The 14853-nt window shown below is 44.1% G+C and overlaps 1 protein-coding gene across 1 annotated transcript in view; it reads left to right on the top strand.

Annotated features, from left to right (window-relative positions):
- HPS3 (HPS3 biogenesis of lysosomal organelles complex 2 subunit 1) overlaps nt 1-14853 on the top strand; it is an 807901-nt gene that overhangs the window by 63285 nt on the left and 729763 nt on the right. The window contains exon 2 of the mRNA XM_069618362.1: nt 806-1291. Coding sequence (XP_069474463.1) covers nt 806-1291 — 486 coding nt within the window. The remainder of the gene's footprint in view (nt 1-805; nt 1292-14853) is intronic.

Below are 14853 nucleotides of genomic sequence, written 5' to 3' on the forward strand. Positions count from 1 at the left end.
CCTCCCTCTGTTCCCCCTCACTTGCCTTGTCATGCCTTGAAACACTTCTGTTTAAGCACGTTATAAATGCCATATTATATATCCTACATTTGGGCATCCCTCGCTACTACCAACCTTACAGATCTTAACGTAGCTCACCAGTGTGACATTTTTCCTTATGTGTGGTGGTAGATGTGAGGTTTGCTTTAGAGTGAGTGGCAGTGGACTGAATGGGCTCTGAGGGATCCCCCATATACCATCTCCAGGGATCGTATCTCCGTGAAGGCAGTTTCCCCTGGCCCTCAGAATTCCTTCATGCGACTTCATAAGTGAATCTTATCACACAGGATTGTGACTTACCTGCAGGCCGATACTAGATCTGTGGTTTCATTAACAGGATTTTTTTTTTATCGGCAGATGAACAAACAAGCACTATAGTCTTTTCTTTTCCTTGCAAAAGCTGTTGTTTAAAATGATCTGTGGTCCAGGTGAGGTGACATAACTTGTAAAGTTAGCAACAAACATAAATTCCCTGTGACCATGCACCCCCATGCAGGCTGTCCCCACGTTAGACAGACTTGCCACATTGAAAGTAGGACACTAAATGGTGACATTTAAGGCTGACTGGGCTAGTGTGAGTAGACCACTAGAGGGAAGATTAATCCTAGAATGTAGATTTTATATTATTTTGCTATTAGAGGACATCTTTTATGTGGTGCAAAGTAGTGTAAAGATAAATAGCACTTATTGACTTGTAGCAAATGTGTTTGTGCATACTTGAATACTTTCATTGCATGGAGTACATTTTCTTTTTCTTTTCTTTCAGGGGATTACTTGGTTACCATCGAGGAGAAAAACAAGGTTGCCACCCTAAGGACCTATATGAACTGGAGGTGCAAATCGAATGGGAACTCGCGGGTTAGTGTCCGGATGGTAGGGTTGAAGCTCGAGACATCCTGCAGTGGAGTCTCTAGAGATCAGATGGAAATTGTGGAATTGCCTCTTTCCGAGCCCCCACTTTGCATCTCTTGTTGTTCTTTTCAAGGAGATCTCCTGGTTGGCTGCAGAAATAAGCTTGTCCTGTTTTCCTTGAAGCATGAGATTGCTAGTAATGACTTGGAGATGTTGGATTTTGAACGCTCCCTCATCTTGCATATCAACGTTACCCCTCTACAGATTGCTTTGTGTGCTGGTTACGTATCCTTTGTTACCGAATTTGAAGTTGTAATTTTTCAAGTGTTGCTGGGTTCAGAGGAGACAAGTAACATTGAATTGGAAAATATGAACAGGACCACAAAGCAGCAAGCAGAAGGTAAAATCATTCAAAGTGAACAACTTTCCATATGTTCCAGCATGGTATGCCACCCAGACATTTGTGTGCGTATAAGTATATGTGTATATATAAACTAACTAGCAAAAATAGCCGGCGCCGCCCGGGCTTGAAAAGTGACCAAACATTTAACATGGTTTTCCACAGATTTACAAACAGACATAAGAATTGGCTAAAAAGTTCTGCATTCTTCATCAACGCACAGTCATACATTTTACACACTTTGGAATTATTAACTTTGTCACTGAACACCTCAGTATACACAATGCTGCATGTCTTTCCATTAGGGACATAAACAAAAACATTACCTTGTCTGTCCGTTTTACTTTGGAGGCTTGTTGGATGTTGATGTGGTGTATCTTGCTGTCGTTTTGAAGTATCCCTAGCTTCATCGAGACGGTGTCTATTTTGCCTTTTTTTGTGGGGTCTCTTGCGGCCTTTGTGCTGCCTGTCTGGCTGCATCAGCTTGTTGTCTGGCTTGTCTCTATTCTGGTATCTCCAAAAGTAGATCGACTCTTGGGTGGCATTAAGACTAAAAGATCGGATTCTCTTGTCTTAAATTTCCAATATTTCTTGTACTAATGTTTGGAACATTTTTAGCTTTTGTTATGGTCGTTTTTAAGTACATTATTATTTTTTGTTAGGCATGTTTGTTGAGCAAAATAGCTATGTTTGTTTATTAAGCAAAAGGAGCATCAGTTCTAAGTTTATCACCAGTGGCGCCACTTCAGCAACCGTAAATTAAGCAAAATAAGTATTATTTGACTAGGCTTGCCAATTTAGCAACTTTCAACCACACCATCCGATTGCTCGTAAAAGGTACCCATGTTTGGACTTCTTTAGGACTTCTTTAGGGCTTCATTTCTATATTAGATAAACAGACAGACCCACTTTCAAAAATAAACATTAGAAGATATAATATAAAATGTAAATTCTGCACTTTTAGCCACAAAAGACTCTCCCAGACAGTAGTTCAGAAAATGGAACAATAAAGAATTTAAAGATTTAAATCAGATGAGCTAAAAGAGTGGTGTTACAAATAACTTATTAATGTCTTAAAGTAATCCACAAATCCACAGTGGCTGCTGGTCGAATAGCATAGATTATATGTAAATTAGCACCCAAAATGACCCACAGACTCATTTGTTTTAATTACGTTTTGTCACAATGCAGCCCCTCACCAAGTAACAAGAACAGATTGACTGGGAGCCTGACATTGTTCAGCTGAGGCTCCATCCTTTTACTAAAATATACAAAGTTCCATGTTGCGTCACTTCATTACTCAGTAGATAATATAATTGGCACATACATTTCTTTTTGTAAAAAAAAGTTATTTATTAAGAGATTCATGTCTCAAACCATCCAACAGTACATGAATACAGTGGAATACAGAGGCAGAAACACAAATTAAGTAGATTACCAACAGGGAGGCAGCAGGGTCAAACAGGCCCGCTCGCAAGTCGTCCTTTGGCGCAGCATTGTCTTCTTCTGCATAGCTTACAATCTAACCAGTTACCTGCGGTGCAGTCAATGGCTCCCCCAGCTCCGACTCAGAGCCAGCAGATAGGACACAAAAGGACCCCAAATGTTCTTGGGTCTGTTCTGCTGCCCACATAGAAGGCCATATTCGTTATCAGTGTTGCTAAGCCAGACCAAGTCTCTGAGTCAGGACCTTATTCCTAGGGTGGTCGGGCTAGTGTATCACAACAGAATACCTCGCTGTGCACCTATCATGCATGTCGTTAGCAGTTTCCAGCCCTGATTGGGCGCTCCAGGGAGCCAGCCAAACATACAACACAGCAAGGTACAGGTTACTTCTCGGCTCAGCATACTTGAGACTGCCTTCACCACCCCTCCCAAATGTCCCGCAGCTTAGGGCACAACAACAACATATGAATAAAATCAGCAGATTCAGCATTACATCTCGGGCATCTATCCGCCCTGGTGTGATTAAACGGGTGGAGGTGACCTGGAGCGTGGTACGCCCATGCAGGGGCTTGAATTGAATCAATTGTAACCTTGTGTTAAATGCCCCGCTATGCATGCCCTCGCAGAGCATTGCCCATTGTTGGTTTGAGAAGGGTGCTTCCTCCCAGGATGGTCTACACTTCAGGGTCTCCCGGGGAGAATCGTGTTGGATTAGCCCATACAGTGCGGAGACCACCCGCCTTGCAGCGGGAGACCCCAGCAGGTATTTGAGCAATGGGTGTGCGGGAGGCATATCAGGAAACTACGGGGACCACTCTCTAAAAGTGGCCCGGATTGTGAAGTACTGTAGTCTCTGTCGGAACCCTACGCCCATTTTAGCAGAGAATTGTTCCTGTGATACAAATGTCTCTTCAGGATATAGATAAGCCATGCATTATATCCCCATGCCCCTCCCCTCCTGAGCCACAGCCTTGTCATATATCGGTACTAAGCACTCAATATTCCATAGCTGAAGACCCGGGTCAAAGGGAATATCAACCAGCAATCGCCTCAAAAACCCTGTTCCATGCATGCACTGTACACACTACTGGGTCGAATTTGCATTTATCTGACACTCTACCCGACACCAGAACCCCTTGTAGTGCGAAAGGGCGCACCAATCATTTTCCTTTACGCACGTGCGGGTAGTATGGGGCACTCGGCATCCAAAATTACGCGAAGTACAACTGCGCCACCAGAAAGTACAACACAATGTCTGGGGGCACCAGCATTGCCACACTCCCTGGGGAGAACCAAAGTGTCCCAGCTAACTTGGGGGGCACGTGGGTACCATGCCAGCTTAACTGACTGGGCCTTTTGCTCAGCAAAGAAGCTTACTCCCAGCCACCCATGGATATTTTGGAAAATGTAGAGCTGTTTGGGGACCACTACCATTTTGGCAACCGCAATCCGGCCCAGTAGTGAGAGAGGTAGTCTGCAGCACCCCCTCTACTGTGGTCTTCAGAGTATGAAGGTACCTTAGGTGATTATCCTCCAGCAACGATCGAGCATCTCGGCTTACCCGCACCTCCAAGTATGTGACTGACGTCTGCTCCCATCTGTAACCTCCAATATCAAGGGGCCTAACAGTAGACTTATTTAACGGGAACAGGATCGACTTTGACCAGTTTATTCTAAGCCCCGAGAACCGACCAAACTCTGCTACCTCCTGCAACAGCAAATTTATCATCAGGTCTTTAAAGTACAAGATTGCGTTGTCCGCATACAATGACACTAACTCCCTAGCCCCTCCCAACTCCAGGCCCCTTGTCAGGTGACACTTGCGCAGTCTGGCCGCCAATGGCTCAATCACGATTGCGAAGAGCGGTGGTGATAGCATGCACCTCTGTCCGGCCCCGCTATCCAAGTTAAAAGCCCTGGAGCGCTTGCCGCCCAGACCTATCCGAGCGTTCACCCATGCGTAAAGCAGGTGCGCCACCTTCGAGTAGTATTCCGGGATGCTCACCAGCTGCAATTCCTCAAATAGGTAATTCCATTTGACAGTCGATTGCTTTCTCCATGTCAAGCAGCGCTGCCATTGCCTGCACCTTGGGGTCGATCATGGCCAGTATGGCAAAGAGCCTGCGCAGATTCAGAGAGGTTGATCTCCCAGGTATGAAGCCAGACTGGTCTGTATGGACAAGGGTCGAGACAAACCGGAGCAGTCAATCTGCCAACACTTTGGTGAAGATTTTGGTATCCAAGTTTAGCAAAGAAATAGGACGGTACGAGGCACAGTCATAGGATCCTTCTCAGGCTTCAACATCAGTTATGACCGCCTCTCGCATAGTGGAGGGGAGATAGCCCATCTTCGACGCCTCCTCCCACACAGACAGTAGGTATTTAACTACCTCCGGCCAAGTTCCTTCTAAAATTCTGCCATTCTACCATCTGTGCCGGGCGCTTTAGCAGAAGGCAAAGCTTGTATTGCCTGTAGGATGTTGTTTTGTGTAATTGGTTTAGCCGACACCTCGACTGCTTCCCGCTGTAGCACAGGGAGGGACGCTTTGCTCACATGCCCCGCTATTCTTCTGTGGCCAATGTCCCCCTAGATGCGTATAATTGTTCATAGTATAGACGGAGAGCGTCCAGTATGGCGTCCGGTTCTACCACCACATGACAAGATAACAAGGCATAAAATAAGCAGTGTCGCATAGCAATTTTCTGTGCAATTCTGTAGGTTTGCTAATCAAATGGACACTTGTGTAGTAAAGTTAGCTATTTCAGTTGTCCTCTTCGATGAAAGCACAGCTCACCCTGCATTCCTCTCTTACAGTTGGTGCTCTTTTCACCCTCTTTTCTATGTTCACTTCAAGTGCTAATGGAGAGAAAGTGAAGAAGTAATCGTCTCCTCCATTCTTGAGCTTTTTATATCCTGGCTGGCAAAAAGATGTATGTGTCAACTTTATATATTTTTTTAAAGACAGTGATGCAATTCCATTCCTAAAATTTAAGTGCTTACATAATGCATAATTACAGTATTGATACTGTAAAACACTGCATCATCTCCATGCGTTGCAGTAATGTTTAGGTTAGTGTATCTAAATGTCATAGTGTGAACTGTATTTAATTTTGTTGGGAAAGATGCATCATATTGACGAGTGAACACTTTTGAAAATGCACATGATCACATGATCAAATGCTTTTGATGACAAACCTGGTTCTGTAACCTGCAGGTTGCATACATCTTGCAACTGGTGCTCAACCCATGAGCGTACCCATACTCCTCGACATTCTATATTATCACCCTGTTGCTTTATACCAGGTACCCTGAAAGTGAGATGACCACAAACTACTATATTCCACCTAATTTGCCCAGTTTCTGTCTGCTACCCAATCCACTCTGCTTAGTCTCTTTGTTGCCTCTTACATAATGATACACAAAGCAAACTAGATGCGTATGCAAAGTAGTGATCAGTAGTTCCATCCAGTCTGTACATCCCCTGATCTACTGCAATACCAAAACTGTAGTTGGCCTTCAGAGCTCGCTTTGCTTTATGCTTATGATTGTATTATATATTACCACCTGTGGGAGACAACTGGCCAAACTGTTTTCAGAGCCTTTTTTATGATATTTATTTGTGTCCATTCATACAGCTGACCTTTAACATTTGACAGACTAATCTATGGCTCGCAAAGTCTTTTTGCCTACTCGCATAGTCGAGTAGATTTTATGAAGGGCGAGTAGCATTTATAAAAGAAGTTTGAAACTTTTATTTAACATTGCAGTAAATATCAAATAAAAGTTGACCTGTGCATGGCTGGGCTCTGGGGAGAAGCAGTGTGCCAAAGAAAGTGGGTTCGTAGTAAGATGCACCGTTTGACAGAAATCACATTTTAAATTTGTTGCCCTCCATTCCTATGGGTCGAGTGCATTTCTCTTAGGCTGAATAGGTAAACTAAGTTACCCGACCTGCAGGTCTAGCTGAAATGTAAAGAATTGGCAAGCCCTGACTCCTCTCACGAACGTCTTATTTCAGCGGCACGTAGAACTGCTGTATTGTTTCTCATTTCATGTCTTGAGTACAAATAACGTCTTGTGACATTAATATTAGTACAAAATTGCTAATCAAATGGGTCTGTTTGCTAATCAAAATACATTTAATTAGCAAACTCTGCGAATCAATTTTTGAAAACTAATTTATGCCTTGCATGAACATCCATGGCACGTATGGCTGCAATATCTGTGGCACCCCCTTCGTGACGAAGCATTGCTGCTACTTTGATTAATTGTCTTCGAATCATCTTCAACACTCCCAGTTCCAATGACATACATGCCCCACCCCCGCAGAACTACCTTAAATTCTTCCCACGTGGAGCCTGTCGTGGATACCGAACCCATGTTTTCTTGAAAATACAGCTTGACGAGGCTAAGCACTTCACTCCGGAATATTATGTCAGATAGGGGCGGGCTCGCCAGCATATAGTCCAAACGCGAGTAGAACGAATATTCGCTACACTCTGGGTGGAGCAACATCCAAACATCCCGCAGCTCCATCTCATACATGCACCTCCGGACCATCTCTGCTGCCCGGGATAGAGGGTGAGTCCCACTGGCAGAACCCTTGAGTGTCCTTTAAGATGAGGTAACAGTATCTGAGATGGATGGTGATACAGATGTTACTCATACATCAATAATCAGACTAACTCAGGAAGTTTGGCAAAAACAATAACTGTTTTAATAACAATAAATGGGGGGTACAACGGACATCAACAGACACCTCAGAGCTCGCTCAACGAGATCTCAAAACATTTAATAAAAAACCCAACTTTATACTAAAAATGTGTCATTACTGACGTCCTGCTACGCGGCAAAATAAGAAAACCCACAGGGGTTTGTGATAGGCTTAAAGGGAACATCAAAGTATACTTTCTATGGGGTATGGGGTCGTGATTGGGTCTCTAAGGTCAGGTGGACAACTAAGTCCACCACTAGTGCAAGTCCTCTTCCGTGTCATACTAATACACAACGTTCTATTGACTTCTCAAACTATAGGGCTCCTCTACAATTGGTTGGCACGCTTGTACGCCTCTGGAACATTCCTTTTGCTAGCAGCACGCAATCTGGTTACCCCAGGTGCATGTGGGTTGGCGTGGTCATGCCTCCTCACCCAATTAGCCCAACATCCATCATCACTCCTGCTGTCTTCAGTTAAGTCTTTGAACTCGGCCTTGCAGTTGCTCCTCGTCTCTGGGAATAAAAGGGAGTGAGAGCATGACCTTATCTTCTGGTGTCGGTGTAGCTCGACCCAAAGTCTATTTCCAACTTGATCATGTGACAGGAGACCACGTTTTGAGCTCCTTCGTTGTATTTAATAATGTTAAATGAATAACACCTGGCAGTTCCATTGCACCTCAAACAAAAGCACGTCTTACTTCCCACGTTCATTATAGCTCCTCGAGTAGATAACCAGGCTCTTGGCGGCACCGACTCTTGAAACTGGGCCAGCAAGCCATCTCTAATCTTCCTTGCCGTCAGCTATTTTATTCAACTGCACCACACTTTCAGCCCGCCTATGCACAGGGTCCAAGTTTGCTAAAAATGCGTTGTGGAACATCCAGATTCTATACACACCTATACATATTGGTGCATTGCCTGCAATCTATTCACTGTGTTTAGCCAGCCTTATGATTACCTGGTCTACTTGTGTTACTGCATCTGTACAACAGCTTTGCATTTTCTTCATTGCTTCTCTGCACATGCAATCTTCACTTGGTTCTCAAAATGTTGCTCAATTCTATCGACATCTCTTCTGGGTTGGTCATTTCTGTTTCTTGTGACGTCACTAGTCTTCCCTTTCACTCATCTACACATTTGTTTCGGGAACTTCCTTCAGAAGACAGTAATTTTTTTGCAGAAACACTATATAGGGCTTTCTCAATGGATACCTTTTTTCAAGGACTTTTTGCGGTTTAGGTACCCTCACTGGAATTGCGCATGTCGCAATTTCCGGTTCCCAACATAAAGGCAACATGGGGGCGGGACCTCCGGTAGAGGTACTTAGCTCCTCCTCTACACTCCCGCCTCTGGTTGATTCATCGACCAATCTCCCATCAGTCTTCACATCTAGACATCCTCTTCTGAAGAAGTGCTTCTTTGGAGTCCATATCTTTATTATTCCTTTCAGACATCCTGCTGATTTCACATGGTCATCAACACTCCAGGTCATTAGACTGCATTGTCCATTCGGGCTGCAGTAGATCCATCTTCCCACATACTTCTTGTGGTTTCTCAGATACAGGAACTTCGTTCCATCAGGTGCGTGAATACTTGCCATTACATAGTCTCTGATTTCTTCATCTATCAACTCTTTGATATGATATGGCATTTATAAAACACCTATGCACAAGTGTATCAAGGTGCGACGAGGCAAGGGAGGGGGAACAAGAAAAGACAGACCAGGATCTTACTAGGCCAAGTGTCATTCAGATCGCGCAAGTGCATGGGAAGGGGGAAAGGGAAAAGTGCAAGGGGGAAGGCAATGGGGAAAGTGCAGTACATGGGATAGTAGAATAAATAAGATATTAAAATGGTTCAAACCCTGACTCGACATTGATCATGATCTTCATTCCTATTGCTTTCTTGACTGCCTTCTTGCACTGTGTGATTATTATTCTGGCCACACAGAATCCAAACATGATCATCACCAACAAGGCTCCAAGAAGCTCAAAGATATTCGCCATCCATTGCGGAACCCATGAAAAGATTGGCGCAAACCAGCTGTCATCTGCAATGTCTTCTACTTCATCTTCCATCTTGACGTGTAAATTCGTCAGCATCGTTATGGTCTCTGTCAAGGTTCCATTCTCCATCGTGAGAAGGTATAAAAGTGCAACATGATTCTCTAATTTTTGCACAAACTCCTCCATCCATAGCTGTAATCATGTCCAAGACATATCTATTCTGTAGAGTCATCAGTCTTATGGCTCGCAGCTCTTCTTTGAAAGCATTGAATCCCATTATGGTAGTATTGATAGTCTGCAGTAGCTCCCATCTGGTTATCTGTAACCATTTTGCATTTGCCATCGTCTGGATCCCTTGCATGAAGATTGTTGCAAACACTGCTGAAGTATGACTGAACAACCTGTGTTCATATGAAATAGAGTTAAAGGCTTCTATTGATTTAGCTGATAAATAGTTCTCCCTCTTTGTTCGATTTAGGAATCCAATTGAATTCCTCTTCCTCAGGTGAGCATCTGCTTTTGGAAACTCACCAATGTTCAGGTCACTCTTCGGAATCACCAATGCTGGAACATGAACAATTACTATAGAACACAGTCCTCCCCAGTCTCTGAGCAGCTTCATATATGCTCTGGATCCACAAGCCCAGTAGTGGTCCATATCACTACTGTTCCATCCTTCATTCCTGGTACATCAAAGATTCGACCGCACTGCTGGTTCTTTCCAACTTTTCTGGTGATTAGTGCTCCCTTCATCCCAGGCTGTTCCTATCTTATCACACGATCTCTGGTGTGTGGTCTTTCTCTTGTCTTTACATTTTGAACGTAATCATCTTCTTCTGGAGCTGTCCATTCGGTTGCCCATACTAAGGATGCTGTTCAACCCTGGAACTGACCTCTTGTATGGCAGAGTGCAAGGTGAGTCGGGCAATGAGCTGTCTGGACATCTATTTCTATAGCTATGAATATCTTGGACTTCCCCATAGCATAAAGTAGGAGAGCATACACATAGTAGCTCCTTAAAGGTTCTTTTTCCCACTTCTTTTATGTCCTGATACCACATGTTGTTCCCCAAATGTGCTGTGCTATCTAGATAATCATTTAACTCCTAATCGTCTTCCCTTGCGCTTCTCTTAGGTCTCTTTCTTGTAAAACGAGTGTGCACATAATGATCATGGAGTATATCAAAAACGGTCCTTCCTACAGGGGAATGGTAGGAACACTTGTCAGAGAAATGGGTGACTTCACATAAGTCACTGGTGTAGGAATAATCACATATGGCCTTGGTCTCTTTGCAACAGTTACTTCTACATACGTCACTGGAGTGGGAAGGATCAAAGGAACTGCTACCTTTCGGGAACCAACAAAGTAAGCAGTGTGGATTAGCAGAAACAGAAAAATAATAATAAATGCTGAGCACGCATGTATTATACACCAATACATGAGACCCCACCACTGGCGTCCCTCCACACGTTGTTGAGTCTGCTCACTTTCTGGAACTGCAAACAAAGCATGCTCAACAAATAAAGTCGTGGAACACCCCATCACAATGCTGGTAGACTTCTCAATAGCGAATGCGGCTGCTGCCAACTATTGTTCGCAAGGAAAGTGTCCTCTCATAACTGGATCTAATTTTCCACTGTAATATGCGAGGGGTTTATACCCCTATGTGGTCCTCTGTGTTAGCACTGCTGTCATGACTGTTCCATTTGTGTGTGAAAACAGAAAGAACAGAAAAAACGGCAAGATCCTCTCTGCACCCCTGCTGCTTCTCACACTGCTCACCCAGCGCCCAGCAGACTGCTTCTTGGACTCCTCCCAGCAACCCTGGTCCTTCTCGCACCGCTCACCCAGCCCTCAGCAAACTGCTTCTTGGGCCCATCTCTGCACCCTTGGTCCTTCTCACACTGCTCACCCAGCCCCTAGCAGACTGCTTCCTGGGCGCTGCTCAGCATGTCCGCGAACAGCCACGATGACCGCAGACACCGCAACCACATCATAGCCTTTTCCCACATAAACAAATACAGCATTTGACCCATCTCTCACTCCACCACCCTCTCCAGCCATTCTTCCACACCAACACACTCCCCAAAATTGGATTCCAGCTCTGTTCCACGCCCCGATGTCCGTGGATGTCCACGGATCCAACATGGCGGGCGCATCGAGAAAATATGACACACCTTACGCTTCACTCCAACCAATCAGTGAGCATGTTGCCTGTCCGTGGACATGACGCTCACCCACCGACCAATAGGTGTCCTGACCGCGGAGTGAACGGGGAAGTGTGTCCGCAGACAGGACACAGAAATCACTCGTTTTTTGGCACCTACTTTTTAGTTGTTTAAAAAAAAAACTACTGGACGGATTTCCACCAAATTTACAAAAGCACACTTTTGCGATTAAGCCGCTGCTGCTGCCGCAAATTTGGTGAAAATCCGTCCAGCAGTTTCGGCTGTAGGCGTGAGCAAAGTTTTTCTGCATTCAGTCTATGGGTAAAAAAAGAAATGTTGGGCCCCCCCGTATAACTTTGCCCCCCCTTGACCACACCTCACCAAACTTTGCAAAGAAATTCAGAGCCGGCCATGTACTTTTTTTTTTTTTTTGCAAAGTTAGGTGAGGATTCGTCTAGAGGGAGCAAAGTTAAAAGCCACTCAAAAAGTGCTCTTCCTATGAGATGAGCAACTGAACCATAACTACTTGGCCGCTACTGCAGGCCCAGTAATATATATATCAGTGAAAAAACTTTGTTAAAGGGAAGTTATGGTTACAAGTCAAACTGAAACCCCCCTGAAATTCGCCAGTTATGATCAGCTAAGCAACCATAACTCGCGCCACCACTGTGCACTGCAAAGAATAACACCCGTGACATCAAAGATTACATCACAAATATCATTGATGATATCACTGATGACCTCACATGTCTAGCACCTTCTTTTTTTGTTCACTGACATATCTAGACCAGGTGGGTTTATTCACTGACAGGCAGACACTTAAAATTCAAAAGGTATTACATTTGTAGAGGTTGCCGTTCTCACATGTTCTTACACTAATTTCCTTAGAGTTCAATTGCATCTTATGATGCACATACATTGTGTGTGAAAATAATCATGTAGGTTATACACAGTTGCTAATGATACTGCCTCTTGTTTGCTTATTTTACTCTCCCTACATAAGCCACATATTTGTATGCATTGTGGTCTCTTTATGTTTTGTGTGTATTAGTACAAGTATGTAGTAAGTGATGCATTATTAGCTACCTAGTACATGTTTCACAGTACGGAAAAGTCTGATACAGAAGCATTTTCTGTTTTACTATCTAACATTGGACAATTACAAATATTGCACCTCTATGGTGTATGCTGAAGCTAATGCCTACGTTTCTGTATGAGTAAGTTTCTGTACTAGAAAGAACACTGCAATGGAATGTTCTTTGAAACAGTACATTGCATAATCAAGTATGTAGTTCATTACACATCTCCCGAACATCCCTGACACTTTTTTGCCAACATTACATTCACAACCCCTAGTAGGGACTTCCTATGAAAAGTAAATGCACATGTGCTGTCATCAGTGTTGTCATCAATGATATTTGTGATGTCATCTTAGATGTCATGGGTGTTATTCTTAGCAGTGCACAGTGGTGGCGCAAGTTATGTTTGCTTAGCTTACCATAACTGGTAAATTTCAGGGGTTATTCGGTTTTACTTGTAATCATAACGTCCCTTTTAACAAAAATGTTTCACTGAATTTCATAGGTTTTTAGTAACGCAACTTAACCATAACGTCCCTCAAACAATTTTTTTTTCACTGTGTCAGTCTAGGAAAATGGATACCTCTACTTTGTGACCACAAACATATTTTGGTGGCCGTGGGCCAACCGTCTCATGCACGATATGACAGAATATAGGTTTTCGAGTTTGCCAATGAACGGCCATTTTTGATGTAACAAGAATCCCCATTTTGTTTTCTAACCATTGTTCATTGCTTTCTGTTCCTATTGCTTTGCAGTATATTTTCTGCTTACACTGCTCGACTGTAAAACATTGTTGTCTGCACGTAAAAAGGACAAGGCCGCAGGGCCGTGAGGATAACAAGAGTTCGTTGAAACACGACGTAGGCAGCGCCAGGAAGAATGCCCCGCTCCCTCCCGAATGTAGCCTTGAAGCAGAGCTGCAGGGCATTTAATCATTTCGCAGCTGCCAGCCATTCTCGTTATATGGTAGAATATGTTAGAATAATATAGCTAAAGGCTTGAATTATGCTTTTCTTACGGCCCCCCTTTGCTGAGCCCGCTAGAGCGTGTCGGCTCCCAGGACACGAATAGCACCTAATAGATAGCAAGGTTTGGAATGCAACTCTTCCCCCCTGTATGTAGCTTGCTTCCAAGAACAGAAGCGCTGTGTTCTATTCAACAACTGAAAGATGCCTCCGCACTCACAAATTGCAAATTGTTACTAGAATAGATGTTTGAAGGTGTCATAGTTGTCAGAGATGTCCATCATCACACCAAGTTCAAAAAAACCCAATAAAAGGGGGGTGTTAAACATGTCATAGCTGATTGTTTGATATGCATTTTGTATATATGTAACTGATGTACGTAATTCACTCTCTTGCGTCCCTCGAGGTCTAGAGATACACGTCACGGGGCGTGAGACCGAGTTGGCCAACTGAGACTTTTGCTTTGCAATAAACCCTAGCTTTGGGAATACAACCTCGTGTCTGGCGTATCTATCGTATGTGGTGACTCGCCTTGTTTCCATAGACGTTAGGGACCCCTAGGGGCCCCTTTCAAGATGGCGCCCGAGTAGGGACCCTCCCCCACTTGTTCCATCGCATAACGTTGTAATTGAATACGGCGGAGAACGGCGAGGACAGGACAATCAAGCCGGGATGAAGAGGTGTTCGGGGTGCCCTGTAGAAGTGATGAGAGACTCCTTTGCAGATCTGCACACATCTGATCCCTGATCGACGTGCCTGGCTAGAGAACAAGGAGGCGAGGGTCCCGAAACGAGGCGGAAGCCAGGAAACGCAGACACAACGTCATTTGGTGCGTCAGTATACAGACGACTTGATCTATCAGGTGAGTCATTCCACGATTCAAAGTAATCCTGATATTGGTTGAGAGTTGACTTTGCAAAATCAAACGCCCTAGGTAAGGTTGATTAACCAGGGGGAAGGTTGAAACATGCTTGGGGTATTGTCCACCTTAGCAGGGTTTTTCCGCTGTGGTAGACAATCTTTGGAAGATGGCCAAATTGTACCACCTGGGGGAACGCTGGCATATGAGATGTATGTGAAGTATGGAGAGGGTGCGATAATATTCTGTGAGACTTGGCATAGGCAAACTAGAAAGCAACAAGACCATCAGTGGCTGATTAATGGTAGTTTTGAGATAG

Source organism: Ambystoma mexicanum, chromosome 10 (genome assembly GCF_040938575.1).
Source record: "Ambystoma mexicanum isolate Mex_15411 chromosome 10, UKY_AmexF1_1, whole genome shotgun sequence".
Lineage (NCBI taxonomy): Eukaryota > Metazoa > Chordata > Amphibia > Caudata > Ambystomatidae > Ambystoma > Ambystoma mexicanum.